This window comes from Gorilla gorilla, chromosome 4 (assembly GCF_029281585.2).
Source record: "Gorilla gorilla gorilla isolate KB3781 chromosome 4, NHGRI_mGorGor1-v2.1_pri, whole genome shotgun sequence".
In the NCBI taxonomy this organism is placed as follows: Eukaryota; Metazoa; Chordata; class Mammalia; order Primates; family Hominidae; genus Gorilla; species Gorilla gorilla.
Genome location: NC_073228.2, coordinates 86,371,188 through 86,388,916, shown reverse-complemented (window position 1 = coordinate 86,388,916; position 17,729 = coordinate 86,371,188). Strand labels below are relative to the sequence as shown.

Genomic DNA, 17,729 nt, shown 5'->3' with positions numbered 1-17,729 from the left:
TTTTTTTTTTTTTTTTTTTTTTTTTTGAGACAGGGTCTTGTTCTGTCACACAGGCTCAGGGGCAGTGGCATAATCTCCACTCACTGCAACGTCCACCTCCCGGGCTCAAGCAATCCTCCCACCTCAGCCTCCTGTGTAGCTGGGACTACAGGCATGCACCACCACACCTGGTTAATTTTTGTATTTTTAGTAAAGACAGGGTTTCATCATGTTGGCCAGGCTGGTCCCTAACTCCTGACCTCTGGTGATCTGCCCATCTTGGCCTCCCAAAGTACTGGGGTTATAGGTGTGAGCCACCGTGCTCAGCCATGAGGATCTTTAAGTATCAGGCACTGTGACATCAATTCGGAACACAAAGGAGAAATACAACCTGGAACAAGAGCTGCTCAAAAAGGAGCTCTTTTTACTCTTTCAAGTGTTCTACTCTCACACATGTAAAATGGATTCTGAATTCTTGAGGCTATAATTGCCTAAATTCCAAATACACACAGATGCTGGGATTATGCTGTATTTGCAGGGCTTTCACTATTTAAAAAGACTTCCATAGCAAATCCGTCTGCTAACAATTTGCCTCTCTCTAAACATTTTGTTTCCAAGAGCTAAAACATGGTCATCTTTTTTTAATCTGTGCTTTTGACCTTACATGGTTATGTCTTTGTTTCGGTTTGTTATTTCAGCAACTCCCATTCTCCTTCTTAAGATCTTAAGATTTCCTTGCCAGCACCACAAGGGCATCTGGCTCATCCATGCAATTCACAGGAATCAGCCACTAGGTCTCAGCAGCTGGTTCTTGACACCTCCCTTCCTGGAAGCCTCCTGTTGCTCCTCTTTGGGCAGGCTGTCCAGGATGCCTGCACACTCTGTGTGCAGGACTCCAGCAGGTGGACGCTGCACACTCAGGGCTCACACCTGAATAGAATTCTAAGCAGTGACCAAAAAGACAGTCAGGTTCTGCCCAATCTTTCATTTGTGTCCTGTGAGACCCGAAGCTTACTGAAGAAATTAGACACTATTTCACTCTAGTTATCATTGGGATGTCAGGAAGGAAAATAATGCTACTACTATTAATACTTTGAACAGCACTTGACAAGATCTCAAAGTGCTTATGCATATATTTTCTCATGTGTTTTTCACAACCTTGTCAGATAGGGCCAAGAGGAAGAAGATAAATGGTCATTTTTAAAGATGTTTTCAACCCCAGCTCTATGAACATACATGCTCCATGACTTTAGCAAGTTTTCTAACCTCTGTGATGACTGCCTGTGACTCTGAGAGTTACTGTGAGGAATAACAGACATGTGCCTATGAAGACCTCACACCGTGCCTGGCCCACAGTAAATACTCAAGGCCTCATAGCTATAATGAATAGATGCCATCATCTCCATTTTACAGATGATGATCCTACAGGTCCTGCCTGTAAAATCACAAAGCTCACTGGTAGAACTGGGCCTAGAAGCCAAGTTTTCATTCTTTCCATCTCTAGGTTCCCAGTAACCACAAGATCTCTAAAACCCAGCCAAAAAAAAAAAAAAAAAAAAAAACCTGTAGGTGCCCGGGCACGGCGGCTCAAGCCTGTAATCCCAGCACTTTGAGAGAACGAGGTGGGCAGATCACCTGAGGTCAGGAGTTCGAGACCAGCCTGGCCAACATGATGAAACCCCATCTCTACTAAAAATACAAAAATCTAGTCAGGCGTGGTGGCACGTGCCTGTAATCCCAGCTACTCAGGAGGCTGAGGGAGGAGAATTGCTTGAACCTGGGAGGCAGAGGTTGCAGTGAGCTGAGATCATGCCATTGCACTCCAGCTTGGGCAACAAAAGTGAAACTCTGTCAAAAATAAAATAAAATAAAATAAATAAATAAATAAACAAACAAACAACTGTAGGACCCTGATTTTCTCCCACAGATGCCCTAGGGTCAGGATAAATGGAATCAAGGAGAGCCAGTCAGCCATAGACAGGCAAGATTATCCCCAAGCAGGCAGCCTTTCTCCTTGCAACTGACCACAAATAAAGAGCCCTGTGGGGTATTAATTAGCACCCCAGGAAAAGGTTCTGAGCTCTCAGCCTCCCGTAGTCTCTTTGATAGCCTTGGATAGTTAAGCTATAACAGGATAAACAAATCTGAGAGGACTCTAAATGCTTCCACGTACATTTCCCTAAATCCCTAATAAAAGATTGTCATTCTGAACAGCAAGATACTAAGATTTGTAATATGACTTTTAATTGTATATTAATAGAATCCATTCTTACCCATCATCAAGAATTTTTAAGTGAGAAGTAAAGTTCAGGAATAAAAGGATCTTTCCAGCTAAAGTACATAAAGTAGAGAAAGAATACACACACACACACACACACACACACACACACACACAGTTATGCTTTATATAAAGCATCCTACCCATCTAAGCCAAACCAGAACAAATGCAGAGAATCTTCCAAAAGGATCTATTTTACCAACAAATGTTGAAAGAACGTTTATAGAAAGCAAGCAGGACATGCCAGATTTCCTCTCCCTGGACCAAAATAAATAAAAGCAAAAACTTTTCCTTGGATGACTGAAAAGCAGAGAAAGGCATTGGAAATTGATTTGCCCTTCAAACATGTTATTTGTTTAATCTGCTTATCTCAAATCAAAACTAATTATTCCAATCATTTTGAAATGTCCTTAAGAATTATCTGGAATTTAGCCATTAAAAAGTACCCTTGCTCATTTGCAAACAGGCAATATTCCACTATTTCCGCACACTGACACCCCCCCACCCCCTACCTCCGCAGAGTCAAGCATTTGTCCTGGCTAGTGTGTCACCCACTAGAATGTGTATGACCCTGCTGGGATATGTGATCTCTTCCCTGATAGAATAAAAGTAGTTTGACACCTACCATTTGGAGTTGAGACCAAGCCTGGAATCCTTTGCTGTTTTCAAAACGAGTTTGAGAACCCTTGCTTTCCAAAGTCTCATTTTCTACAAGTTATTCCGACAATTAGCAAAAAGGTTCAGAAGAAAACTGCCGGGAAAATATAACAATTTTTTTTTTTGAGATGGAGTCTCACTCACTCTGTCACCCAAGCTGGAGAGCAATGGCGCGATCTCAGCTCACCACAACCTCCACCTCCCAGGTTTAAGCAATTCTCCTGCCTCAGCCTCCTGAGTAGCTGGGATTACAGGCACCTGCCACCACGCCCGGCTAATTTTTGTATTTTAGTAGAGACGAGGTTTCACCATGTTGGCCAGGCTTGTCTCCAACTCCTGACCTCAGGTGATCCACTCCCTCGGCCTCCCGAAGTGCTGGGATTACAGGCGTGAGCCACCATGCCCAGCCAACAATTTTTGAAGTTAACTTCTGACTTGTTCCTTTATTTTAGACAGTAAATACTTCCTCAAAGATGTGTGTCAGGGTCCTATACAAAGGAGCCTACTTTTTTTTTCTGAAATGACAAAAAAAGTTGAATGCAGAGTTAACAGAATGCAATAGCCCTAGGGGCTTCCTCAAACTGAGAGATCAACTTACCTAGCACTTTCTTCACTGCAGTTTGAGTTGTCAGGGTCCACAGTTACCTTCTGACCAAATGGCTCGTCTGTAAGGTCCAGCCAGGTTTGATTCTTAAATTTAATCATTATTCTTTTGGCCCAGAAGAGAATGCAAGGAATTCCACTGATGGAGACATTAACTGGGCCATGATGGCTGAATGCATTCCAAGGTTCTTTTTCTAAATGCCCTTCTTTGATCAGATTGTAGTTGAGAGCCTAATTAACCAAATAAAAAGAACATAAGAGATGAATTTGTGTCTGTGTTACAAAAGGCTTCCTAGAAATGAAAGAGCTAATTCACATCCTGTAATGATAAATACATGCCATTATACATTTATTAAAACCCACAAAATGTACAATACAAAGAAAGAAATTTGCACCAATTACTCTAGTGTAAATACAGATAAAAGAAAAATTAGTTAATAGAGAGCAGCAACTTAAGCTTATCAGTAACTAAAGATTATTATTATTATAGCAACAAAAGTGAAGCTGAATATTGTAATGAAAATATAAGAGAGCAAGTAAAATTAAGTATTTTAGGTTTTTCTCAACTATAAGATTCCATAACAAACAGAAAACCAAATACCACATGTTCTCACTTATAAGTGGGAGCTAAGCATTGAGTACACATGGACATAAATATGCAAACCATCAAAACTGTGGATGACTGGAGGATGGAGGGAGTGGAGTGGGTTAAAAAACCACCTATGGGATACTATACTCACTATCAGGGTGATGGGATTCATACCGCAAACCCCAGCATTATGCACTATTCTCACGTAACAAATCTGCACATGGACCCTCTGTATCCAAAATAAAAGTTGACTTTTACAAAGAAGAGATTCCACAATACGTTTCCCCACCCAAATTTGAAGCAAAAATGTTACTTATTAATACAATTATTATTTATATTTTCACAGAGCACAGACATGATTGAAATGTGTTTTTAAGTTTTTTAGAGCTAGATTACAATCTGGTTTCCTGACATAGCCATACCTGTGTGATTGGTATTGTTGTGAAATTCTGGAATGGTTTCATATCTCCATTATTCTGATCTGTCAAATAAATGATGATGTGGTTACCAAATGCTAAATGTCATTTATTAATGTAATTGGGGGCAATGATAAGCACTGTCACATATATCAAGCTTGAGCCCCTTTTGGCTCATAATTTATGATGCACTAGTATAAAAGATTTCACATGAGTGACTCCTGGTACAGACACCACTGGTCAGGGAATTCTATCACAGAAAAAGCCCTTCTCCACCCCACAAGGAATCATGTGGGCAACTGGAGTCTTACCATTCCTCATAACCACTTCTTTATTTGAAGATGTTGGAGAACTGAAATTAGAAAAAAACAAAAAAATTAAAAGATGCTGAATAAATATCCATAATTTAGATGTTACACGAAATTTTAAGAAGTATATTTCACTTTATTACATCTCAGAATAGAGGAGCAGAAACAGCCTGCCAAAACTGTTCATTTCTTAATAGTGAATTTCCCATTTAAAAAGTAATATGTCTCTCCCCTGCTGTCTCTGCATTTAACAGAGAGAGAAAGTAACATATGTTCTTCAAAAAAAAATGAAAAATAAAGAAAAATTTTAGAAAGAAAAATTATTTTATTTATTTTTATTTTATTTTATTTTATTTGAGATGGAGTCTCACTCTGTCACCCAAGCTGGAGTCCAGTGGTGTGATCTCGGCTCCCTGTAACCTCTGCCTCCTGGGTTCAAGTGATTCTCCCGCCTCAACCTCCGGAGTAGCTGGGATTACAGGCATGCACCACCACACCCTATTAATTCTTGTATTTTTTGTAGAGATGGGGTTTCACCATCTTGGCCAGGCTGCTCTTGAAGTCCTGACCTCAGGTGATCCACCCACCTCAGCCTCCCCAAGTGCTGCAGTTACAGGTGTGAGCCATCATGCCCAGCCAGAAAAATGATTTTAAATCAAACCTGATTCTTATTCATTGAATAATATTATGGGGGGGCCTACTATGTGCCAAGCAATGTGCTACACGCTAAGGTTTAACCAATAACAAATATAAAACAACAAAGTAATAAAGCATATAAAACATTTTACAGTGAAATTTTATACTACATTGCATTGTTAACCTATCAAAGCCAAAACATCCAGCCTTTCAAAAAAAAGACTGACTCAATTACCAAAAAGTTATATTGGAAACTTATGAGCATATAAATTATTATATATATCCTTGTGTTTGTGTGTGTATATATCCTCTCTATATGCATACAAACACACACACACACAGCACATATGTATATAATTTACTTTTTACAGTTTAAAAATGGATTTTTGTGGGCATACTGTTTTAGAGTTTCAATTTTTTATTAAAACTATATCACAAATATTTTCCATGTAATTATATACTTTTGACACATTTTAATGTATGTGGTATTATATCATTAAAATGTATCATAATATATTTAACCAAATTTCTACTCTTAAGTATTTGTTTTCAATTTTATTAGCATTATAACTATACTGCATTGAACATTACTGTGGATTGTTTGTTCACACCCATGAGAAGTTCCTTAAGATAAATTCCTTGAAGTGAAATTTCTAAGTTAGAAGATATACACATTTTTTATTACAGGATATTTCAAACATACACAAATATAAACAGAAAAATATAATAAGCCCCCATGTACCTGGACCCATCATTCAGCTTTAGTAATTATCAGGTTATAACCAATCTTGTTTCACCTACAAGCGCACCCTCTTCCCCCGTGTGATATTAGTTTGAATAAAATATCAAAAATTATATCATTTCAGTATATATCTCTAAAAGATAAGAACTTTTAAAAATAACAGCACAATTACATCTAGAAAATACTGATAATTATTTAACATAAAATTAGTGTTTAAATCTCCAGTTTTGTCATAAATGTCCTAAGGATTTAACAGTTTGTTTATTGCATATTTTAGGTTTTCCATAAGTTTTACCTACAGTATATGAGAATGCAAATCAAACTCTATACTTAACAATTCCTGTGATATAAGGTCTCTATATGTCACTACCATATAAACTCAACATTTTTATAATTAGAGAAAGATATATATTACATGATATGTATATAAAACATAATTGTAGCTGAAGAGTTACTAAATCTGTATCATAGTAAAGTGCTTTAGAATTAATTATATGGAACCAATTACAAATTAAATGCACCATTCTCTCTGTAATATGATCCCTATTATCTAATGAGAATTTCTGAAGATGACAAATTGGTGACCATGATGTCTACTAGTTGCTATTAATAAATTTATGCATGCATGCAATTCATTAATTTTCATCAACTTTATTGAGGTATATAATTTATGTACAGTAAATTGCATTCATGCAAATTATACAATTATATGAGTTTTGGCACAGGCACATACCCATGACACCACTGCCATAATAACAATACAGAATACTTACAACACCCAAAAGAGTTTCCGCTTGCATTTCTGCGGCTAAGAGTTGTTCCCTCCACCCTCAACCCCAGGCAACTACAGACTTGCTTCTGTCACTTTAGATTAGTTAGCATTTTCTTTTTTCTTTTTTCTTTTTTGAGATGGAGTTTTGCTCTTGTTGCCCAGGCTGGAGTGCAATGGCGTGATCTCGGCTCACCACAACCTCCACCTCCTGGGTTCAAGCGATTCTCCTGCCTCAGCCTCCCAAGTAGCCGGGATTAAAGGCATGCACCACCACGCCTGGCTAATTTTGTGTTTTTTAGTAGAGACAGGGTTTCTCCATGTTGATCAGGCTGGTCTCAAACTCTCGACCTCAGGTGATCCGCCCGCTTCGGCCTCCCAAAATGCTGGGATTACAGGTGTGAGCCACCACACCCAGCCTAGTTAGCATTTTCTACAATTGCGTATAAATGGAATCATACATATTCCTTAGCATTTGGCTTCTTTCCGTCTTATCGTAATGACTTTGAAATTCATGCTTGTTGTTGCATATGTCAGTAGTTCATTCTGCTTTAGTGTTAAGAAATATTTCATTGTATGGATATGCCATACTTTATCTGTCTGTGCACACATTCATGAATATTTGGGGTGATTCCGGTTTGGAGCTACTATAAAGATTTAAGAACATTAATGTATAGGAGTTTGTATGAATATGTTTTTGTTTCTCTTGAATAAATAAACAGGAATAGAATGACCAAGTCACATAATAGAAGTAACTTTTTTAGAAAAGCTGTCAATCAATTTTGGCTTCCCTGTTGTTCAACATTCTTGCTAACATTTGGTATCATCAATCTATTTAATTTTAACCATTCCAATGGGTGTGGGTTGCTAGCTAAGTTTAATTTTATTTTATTTTATTTTTTTATTATTATTATAAAGTTTTAGGGTACATGTGCACAATGTGCAGATTACATATGTATACATGTGCCACGCTGGTGTGCTGCACCCATTAACTTGTCATTTAGCATTAGGTATATCTCCTAATGCTATCCCTCCCCCTCCCCCCACCCCACAACAGTCCCCAGAGTGTGATGTTCCCTTTCCTGTGTCCATGTGTTCTCATTGTTCAATTCCCACCTATGAGTGAGAATATGCGGTGTTTGGTTTTTTGTTCTTGCGATAGTTTACTGAGAATGATGATTTCCAATTTCATCCATGTCCCTACAAAGGACATGAACTCATCATTTTTTATGGCTGCATAGTATTCCATGGTGTATATGTGCCACATTTTCTCTGTTTAATTTTAATATCCATTTATCTGGTGATTAATGATGCTGAGCATCTTTTCTTATGCCTATAGAGCATTCATATAGTTTCTTTTGTGAAGTGTGCTTAAATCTTTAGCTCATTTTAAAAATTAAATTCACTGACCTCCATAAGTGCTCTTTACATGTTCTGGATGCAAGTCCTGTGTCAGAGATACACACCGGAAATATTTTATTGCATTCTGTCTTCCTTTTTCATTTTCTTAATGGTGTTTTTTCAAAGATCAATAGTTCTAATTTTCATAAAGTCCAATGTATTCTTTTTCTCTGTTATGGCCTATGTTTTTGTGTCTAAAAGAAATATTTGCCCAACAAGGTCACCAAGATTTTCTCTTGTGTTTCTCCTAGTTTTTAAATTTTAACTTTTACACTTAGGTCTGTGATCCATTTTGAGTTCATTTTTGTGAGCTAAGGTACTTGTATCATTTTGGAGCTAAGGATAAAGAAAATGTCCTATTAAGCTTGCAGAAGTAAAAAACAAGAATCATGCAAGTATTCAGCCAATGCACCTCTCTCACCCCTTCACAGAAGCTAATGGAGGACATGCTCCCACAACGTAAGGGCAAAAGCCAACAAAGAGAAAGCACAGGCTGTCATAAACAGCAGATCTCACAAGAAGAGTGGTGAAGCAAAACCTAAGACTACCCATTGTACATCAGACATAGAATCAATCCAGATTGGAGCAAGAGGACAATAAAAGGAAGACCTACAGAGAGATCTCTAAGTGAAAGGGGAATTTGAGAGACCATTATATATTAGAGGAAAGAATATGTGAAAAGAATTAAGACTATGCATGTTTTGAAATTGCAACTACAAAAAGGCCATTTTTAACTCAAGGGAAAAAGAAACGTTGCCCAAAAAAAAAAAAGAAAGAAAGAAAGAAACAAAATTACACTCTACTAACTAGCTTGTCTGTGAACAATATACATAGTCATATTGATGCAAGCACTGATGAACTGAAAGTAGTAATGTAACTATATTGGAGGGATGGGGGGTGGAGGAAAGAAAGATGAGGACATTGAAGACAGGAACTTTGTCAATAATAAAGGAACTTGTTATAAAATCTAACGTATAAATGGAGAAATCACCTATGCATATTATTTTGATATTATGGCAGTATGGTGAATTGTATGATTGTTACCCAGTCTTTGCTTCCTTCTCTGGGAGAGGATTTTGCATCCCCCTAGGGCATATGACTTGCAGTTCCTCCCTGTGGGTGGAAAATACTTCCTGCCCCATCATCAGGCTTAGCTATTATATGAACAGCAGACGAGGAAATACTGGATAGAAGGGGGCAGTTCCTGGCAAAGGCCCCACCCTTAAGCCTGGAAACCCATGGCCCTAAATGGGAACAGGCATTCCTGTTTCTGCACCCCAATGTTGCCTTTTGGCCCACCAGGGCCCCCTATCCAGTACCCATATAAATCCCAAACCCCAGGCTCCACAAGCAGATGAGCAGATGAACAGGTGAACAGAAAAGCAGCAGAACAGCATGACAGAGAAGGAGAGACGAGAAGCAGCATCTGAACATCTAGAGGAGTTTGGCTGGGGACAGTCAGAGAGGAGATCAGCTGCTGAACAGCCAAACTCCAGGGGAAGATCATCCCCCATCCATCACCTTTCCAGCTCCCCATCCAGCCTGCTGAAAGCCACCTCCACCACTCAGTATAACCCCCACATTCACCATCCTTCCAGCCCTGTGTGACCTGATTCTTCCTGGATGCCAAACAAAAACCCGGGGTCCAAGAGGGCACTAAGCTGGTTAACACTTAAGCTGTCTGAAGATGGCAGAGCTAAAAGAGCACTGTAGCACACCCACTGGGGCTTTGAGAGTCACAGGAACCCAACCCTAGATGCTACCATGAGGCCAGAACCCAAAATCACTTGCCCTGGTTCCTGCACCTGCCCATCTGCATGCTCCCCTTCTTGTAAAAGGTTTGAGCACATGTGGCAGTGGCCAAACAGATGCACCACACCCCTGTTGCATGTCCTGCAAGGGGGGTCACGGAACCCTCCAGTTTCAGCTATACATCTTAATTAGACCAATGGAATATGGGCAGAAGCAACAGTGTGGCAGTTCTGCAGAAGTTGCGAGTGTCTGCATGTGCCTGCCATCTCTTGCCCCACTCCCTCTGCCATAAGAATGGCATGCCCAAATAGGGGCTGCTCTTTCAGTCTGGGACTTGGAATGAGAAGTGGAAACAGAGCTAAAGCAGGGTCACAGCAGCCCACCTGTAGCTGTCAGAAGTAAGAGGAGCAAGAAAGAAATGTTTGAGGCTGCAAACTTCTGCAATGTAGGGGTTGTTTTGTTTCTAGAAAAAAGATGACTAATACAAGCAGTGGCCAACAGAAGAAACAACTAAAAATTTGAAAATGTTTGCCTATAGAAGTAACTAGAAGACAATTTTTCCTTTAATGTGTGTCTTGTCACCTTTTGATTTTTTGAAACCATGTACATGTATTACTTTGATAAATTTTTCTATTTTAATTTTTTAAAAAGATGTCTTCCTTTAGAAATTTATAAATTAGCATTACGGTTTATATTAAGTCTCTTGTGAGTACAAGTTTAATTTCCTGAGCAACAAAAGTGAGGTTCCCATCCAAGTAATAATGAAATTATAATAGAGATATGCTTTAGCCAAATCATCTAACCTACCTAAACTCCAGACTTTGTAGTACAGGTTAAAACGTAACTGAATACAATATATGAAAGAGGCATGAATACCCAGACATTACCCAGGCAGACTTCGGCCTGCCAGCTGTGCTTGCCTTATTTCACCTCTTCCCTTCTCTCTCTGCTTCCGCTACTCTAGCATTATTCAGTTCCTTGAACACTTCATGGTCCATTTTTCCCTTAGCACCTGCTGTTCCCTCCACCTGGAATGTTCTCCATCCTCCTAGTTATTTTCTACATCTCCTCCAGATGATGGCGTAAGTGTCACTTCCTCAGGAACACAATCCCTAACTTGTGCAAGTTCCAATCCCCCTGTTGTATGTGCTCATTGCTTCCTATACTTTTCTTTCACAACACATTTCAAAGTTTATTTGGAATAATGTATATCATTTGATTAACACGGGCTTCCCTATTAGACTTAGTCCATGAGGCCAGGGACTATCCCTGTTGTGCTCACCATTGTAGACCCAGCATCTAGCATGGGGCCTTGCTACTTAAAAGCACCAATTATTTTTAAAATGTGTTGCATGCACAAATGAACTAAGAAATTGATGAAAATACTCTGAAATCAAAGTGGAAAATGGGAGGTCACACAGGATTTCTTTTTGGATCAAGAATAAACCCAACTTGAGGAAGAAATGTGCAAAGTGAGAATAATGACCCCTACTCACTCTATGTTTAGAAACCGTGTATCTAGCTTAAAATACAATCCTCCTTCCTACAGACAGAATATTGAATAGCCCCAGGGAGTTGAAAGATATTTTAAATTTCAGATCCATTATTGAAAGAACACACAAAACAACAACTGTTGTTTCCTTCATAATGAATTAATGAGCCATAATATTAGATTCAAATGATCATTGACTTATGTGATTTCTAAGATCTAAAGTTTCTGAAGATAAAATTAAGCCCATTAACTTTGTCTTAAAAACAGAACTAGGATTTTTCTAATTCTTGGTGTACATTTTACTAGTGTAATACACAAATCAGGCATTTCTTTGTAACCCAGGTGGGGAAACAGAACTAGGCTTTAACCACTAAAGAATATAAGTCACTATTCAAAAGTGAACCTGCAGGAAAGCACCAATTGACTCAGAAACAATGGAAGAAAAAAACTGTTAATGTCTATATGTATAGATTTTATCAGTTGTGGACTAAGGAGTCTTTAACCCGAGTTTTGCCGTATTCTCCTGCTTGCTGCTGTCTGCTATGTTCACACTAAATACCCTGAAGCATTTGTTGAGATGGCACACAATGAGTCAGTGGGGGACATGACATACCTTAATTGCTATTCAGATTTTGAATATTCTTTTTTATAGAAAAACCTCTAAGTGTTCCTTATATGATGTATAAAGAAGCCAAAGGGACAACAGAAATAGAAACAGGAATTTAATTGCCATCTCTTAACAGTTAAAACAATTTAACACCTTTTCTTTTAAGGACAGGATATATATTTCTGAGGTTTTCAATTTTTTTCTTACTCTTTTCTCACATAATAATGGCAGGGGATACTGTGGAATTAACATTCACTTGTAAGTATAAAAGAAATCTGAAAACTGATTTGAGGAGTCATTTTCTCATAGACAAATACTTTGATACATACTACAAAAGTTTCTTGGATATTTTGAACAAGTAACCCTTGCCTCTTATTAAAAAAGCTTATATTTTTACCTCAAGCATAAACTCTGGTCAATAATTTTTGTAGCTACCTGTATGATCTAGCCTATCCATTTTGAATCACAAGTAAATGTCGATATGAAACAGCATAAAGAAATTACAGAGCCACCTAATTTCATACTTGCATTTAAGTTCACAAATACATTGCTTTAAAAGACGTGCAGTTACTCACCTTACATTCTTCCTGGCAAATATATGGTCCAAGGTTAGTGAAAGTCCTATACCTAAAAAAATCAGTGAAAAACTAAACAAGATTTTTTTTCCCATCTAGAAAAGAATCAGTTTCTTCAAAGCAAGCACATCTGTTAATTCATAAATGCAAACAGAGCAGAGGCAGTACTTTTCATGCCATGTGACTGACAGCATATTTAACCAGTAACAGGGCAGCTTTCTCAGAATGTATTCCATGGTGAGGGGAGGAAGCGAGGGGTCTGATAATGCTGAGAGTATAGAGTGAAACAAATATTTAGGTTTTTAATTATTCATCTCATGGAAAGATTATTAAGGAGCCAATTTTTAAAGAAAATATATTTGCCACTTAAGCTCATTTTAGAAATTTGCATTGTTTTGATACTGTCATATAACTCTTAAGACTATTTTATATACTTCATACTACATATATGTCATACTATTATATATTTCATACTACACTTCAGGAAGCTATGAATTTCTCCCCAAAATCTATGAAGTATATATTTTTACATATATTTTTCAAGTGAATAAATAAAAATCTAGGGAACTTCCCTAAAGTTACATATATGTCCTAGTTCACAGTTTCCTGTTGAATTCATAAGGCTCCATTTGCCAAGAGGTGTGGATAGCAATGGTGAGGAGCACTGGCTTTGGAGTCAGAAGCTGAAGTGCCTGGCCAGCTGCTTACCAGTGAGCAAGCTGACACCAGGCAGGTTATTTTCCCTCTGGAGCCTTGTTTCCTCATCTGCAGAGTGGGGGCAGGCACACTTAATTGTTGTGAAGATTAAATGGGATCATGGATGAAAGGCTTTTTTTTTTTTTTTTTTTAAGCCAGTCTCGCTCTGTCAGGCTGGAGTGCAGTGGCGCGATCTCGGCTCACTGCAACCTCAACCTCCTGAGTTCAAGTGATTCTCTTGCCTCAACCTCCCGAGTAGCTGGGATTACAGGCATGCACCACCACGCCCAGTTAATTTTTGTATTTTTAGTAGAGATGGGGTTTCGCCATGTTGGCCAGGCTGGTCACGTACTACTGACCTCAGGTGGTCTGCCCGCCTAGGCCCCCCAGAATGCTGGGATTACAGGCGTGAGCCACGACCGCGCCAGGCCTTGAAAGCCTCTTCTTAACTCAATGCTTAGCTAAATAGAGTGCCTATTGTTATTCCTTCCCTGCTGGCCTCTCCTTTCACCTCACTCCCCTAAAAAGCCTGAAAAACAAAACAAACGACAAAATTCCTAAGAGTTGTTTTACATTTTTTAAAAATACAATTAAAATGCCACAATAAAGAAAATCCTCCAAAACGAAAGTGTCAAGTGTCACCATTTGGGGCACTTAGGAACCTTGATGGCTTAAAGACAAAGTACTGGTAGCGGAAAAGGGCTATTTGTAAGTAAAATTTCAGAGATGATGGACTATAGGAAAGCTGGGGTCTTGGCGCTGAGCAGACATTCCTATTCCTCTCACACACCACTTTCTTCCAACATAGTTCAGGGGACCCCAACAGAAAATAAGAAGAGGAGAATAAAGCAGAATGACTAGAGGAAGTGGGAGAATGCAGGAATAAGGAAGAAAGTTGCTAACAAAAATTGTAAAATAAAAAGGGTCGCTGGCCTTAAATGTGGCCTTTCCGTTCCCCATCTAATTCCTACAGCCTCCTCATACTCCCTTTTCTTCTCCGTTTTCATTTCCCCCAGCTTCTACTCTTCACCTCTCCTTTTCTCTTTCTGTTCTTTTCCTGATTCTGTGGAATTTCAAGTAACAAGCAGGTCTGATAAGAGAAGTTTAGTTTTAGGTAATGTTGACAGATAACCTATAGGATAACCTGTTAAAGTGGAATGTCAGAAACATAACAAATGATTTTAATATAAGTATGTTCCATGCAATATTTGGGACATACTATATTTAAAATGTATTAATTGTTTATTTGAAAATTAAGTTTAACTGGGCATCTTATATTTTTAGTTTGCTAAACCAGCCAGTCCTAGTCTTAGGGAAGCTCAGCTACTCAAAGTGTAAAGTGCACACAAATCACATTAGATTCCGTTAAAATGCAAATTTTGACCCAGTAGGTCTGGAGTGGGGTGTAGGATACCACATTCCTAACCAGCTCCCAGATGATGATGATGGTGATGCTGCTTGCCTGAGAACCGCCCTTTGAGTAGCAAGGATCTAGAACAGCATTGTTCAGTAGAAATAGAATGAGAGCTACATATGGAATTTAAAATTTTCTAGTCACATTAAAAAGAAGTAAAAATAAACAGGTGAAACTAATTTTAACAGTATTTTTATTTAACCTGTCTAAAATACTATCATTTCAAACATACTCAATTTTAAGGATTATTAGTGAAACATTTTACGTTCTTTTCCTGCCCTAAATCTGAACTCTAGCGTATAATTTTAAAAATTTATTTATTTCTATATTTTGTAGAGATGGGGGTCTTGTTATGTTACCTAGGCCAGTCTCAAACTCCTGGGCTCAAGCAGTCCTCCTGCCTCAGCCTCCAAAAGTGCTGGAATTACAGGCATGAGCCACCATGCTACTTATATCTCAATTCAAACAAGTTAAATTTGAAGCGTTCAGTGGACACTTGTGGCTAGTGCCCCCTGTATTGGACAGGCAAGATACAGAACATCTCCTGCAGCTGCCAGAGCAGTACTTGGTATTCTCTTATGGGAGCAGTGGCAGTGCCTACTCCTCAAGGCCCTGGTCAGGAGAAAGTGAGAGCCCAAGTCAATGACGATCCTGCATTGTGACAATAATGGTTCTGTGAACCCTGAGAAAGGACAATGTTAGTCCCTTAGTAGTTATTACATAATAATCTTTTGGCTGGGCACAGTGGCTCACACCTGTAATCCCAGCATTTAGGAGGCCGAGGCGGGCGGATCACGAGGACAGGAGCTCGAGACCAGTCTGGCCAACATGGTGAAACCCTGTCTCTATTAAAAATACAAAAAGTAGCCAGGCATGGTGGCAGGTGCCTGTAATCCCAGCTACTCGGAAGGCTGGGGCAGGAGAATCGCTTGAACCCAGGAGGCGGAGGTTGCAGTGAGCCAAGACCATTCCACTGCACTCCAGCCTGGACAACAGAGCAAGACTCCATCTCAAAAAAAAAAAAAAAAAAGAATCTTTCATGGAAATATGCTTGGGTTACATTTTCAGACACACACACAATATTTTTAATTTAAATAAAGTATCATTTTAATAGATTTTATTTTATGTCCTGATCCTAAAATTGTAACACAGTATTCTTTCTGTTGTTGAAACATTCTCCCACTTGGTTAAGAATATTCAAGGCATAATAATTAGTAGCTAGTAGGTTTCACACATGTATTTTAGACTAGAAGTCACACTTAAGATGTGACTGTCTGAGAACAGCTCATCCTGTGACTTTGGAGGAGAAAAACAGTGACAAGAAATGCTCATTGGACATCTTAGAGGCTGCAAAGCTCTAGGGTGTCACCTGCCTGGCATTGTACCTTCCTGCTCGGACTGCTGAGGAGCCTCTGTGAAGAACTGTGAAGGGTCTGAGATTTTATTCACTTAGAAGCTAACTAGTTAGCCTGACAGTTTTATGGATGCTGACAGAAGACACAGACTCCTGGGTCAGAGAAAAGGACTTTATTACTCACCGCACAGCAAGTGACACAAGCATCAGTATATTTGGTCAGCTCCCCTTCCCCTCAGAGTAATGTAGGTAGGCCCAGATGGATACTTGCACACACAGTGGGCTTCATTTCAGGAGAGAAACCCTGAGCTTAAGGAGCCCCAATTTTTTTATAGTGAGTAGTAAACCTATCTGCCCTTTGCTCTGAGGGGAAACACTACCTCTACTTTCCAGTGCTATAAGCAAGCCTGTCCTTTGCTACAAAGGGGACATGATTTCTACCGTTCAAGGCTTCTCCCTATACAAACATCCTAGAAAAGATATTCAGAACAAAGAGCAGTTAGGGACTAGCTCACAATACAGGCAGAAAATGCAAAGGCACATGGAAAATTTCCCCTCTACTGTCTCCACAGGAGAACAGGAAGTTGTACAGCCATGCTGCCTTCTTTACAACTGGACACAACTTGGGTTTGCTTTATTTTTTGATTTACTATATATAACTAAATGATATGTTACCTGAACATTTGAATATCAAAAATCTATCTTCCCATAATCACATATGACCATATAGAATTGTGTTCCCACAGGAACAAAAATGGATCTAACTTAAGAATTCTAATATTTACCTTAAGAAGACTAACAGGTGCACAGTCTCTATTCATTCAACGCTCTCAGACCAAAAGTTGCATAAATGTTTAAATCAATTATAATGGTCTTTGCATAGTGATTCAAAATCCAAATCCATGTAACTCCTACAAAGCCCAGCAATGGCGTGGCCCCTGCTGGTCTCTCTTGCCTCATTTAACACCAGCTCCTCATCCTGAACATGTTCCAGGCACACTGGCTCACACTCAGCTTCTCAGCACCCTCAACATGCCAAGCTCCATTGCACCCAAGTGACCTTGCACATACTATTCTCTCTGTGAAGTCACCTCACACCTCTCTAGCTCTCCCTGTATTCTATTCACTTTCATCATAACATATATCACAATTTGCACTGAGAGATTTATTTTCTCGTGTACTTATTGATGCTGTTTCTTCATCACAAGGCACGCTCCATGAGGGCAGATACTATGTCTATTTGACTGATACATACCTGGAGCCCAGGTTGGTGCTCAGTAAAATATACAGAATGAATGAATGATCCTATCAAAAAATGCCACATAATTAATTCCCACTTTGTGCCACATGGTTATGACTCCCAAGGCCTGAGTCTTTAGGCAACTATAATGGGAAAATCAATTAATTCAAGTATTCCATAGAATTCTGCCACTTGAAAATGGGAACAGACAAAATGCAGGT

At 38.9% G+C, this 17,729-nt stretch overlaps 1 protein-coding gene across 3 annotated transcripts in view; it reads right to left on the bottom strand.

The window, feature by feature from the left end:
- Positions 1–17,729, bottom strand: part of LOC101154188 (V-type proton ATPase subunit S1-like protein) — a 40,132-nt gene that overhangs the window by 10,415 nt on the left and 11,988 nt on the right. Inside the window, exons 3-6 of one of the 3 annotated variants that reach the window (XM_055386172.2) lie at positions 12,805–12,856; positions 4,834–4,874; positions 4,529–4,587; positions 3,513–3,748 (exon numbers count right to left, since the gene is read on the bottom strand). In XM_055386172.2, the coding sequence (XP_055242147.1) occupies positions 3,513–3,748; positions 4,529–4,587; positions 4,834–4,843 (305 nt within the window). In that variant the 5' untranslated portion in view covers positions 4,844–4,874; positions 12,805–12,856. Of the gene's footprint in view, positions 1–3,512; positions 3,749–4,528; positions 4,588–4,833; positions 4,875–12,804; positions 12,900–17,729 lie in introns of those variants that run through there. The other 2 variants (XM_055386171.2, XM_055386173.2) reach the window with 2 other exon arrangements.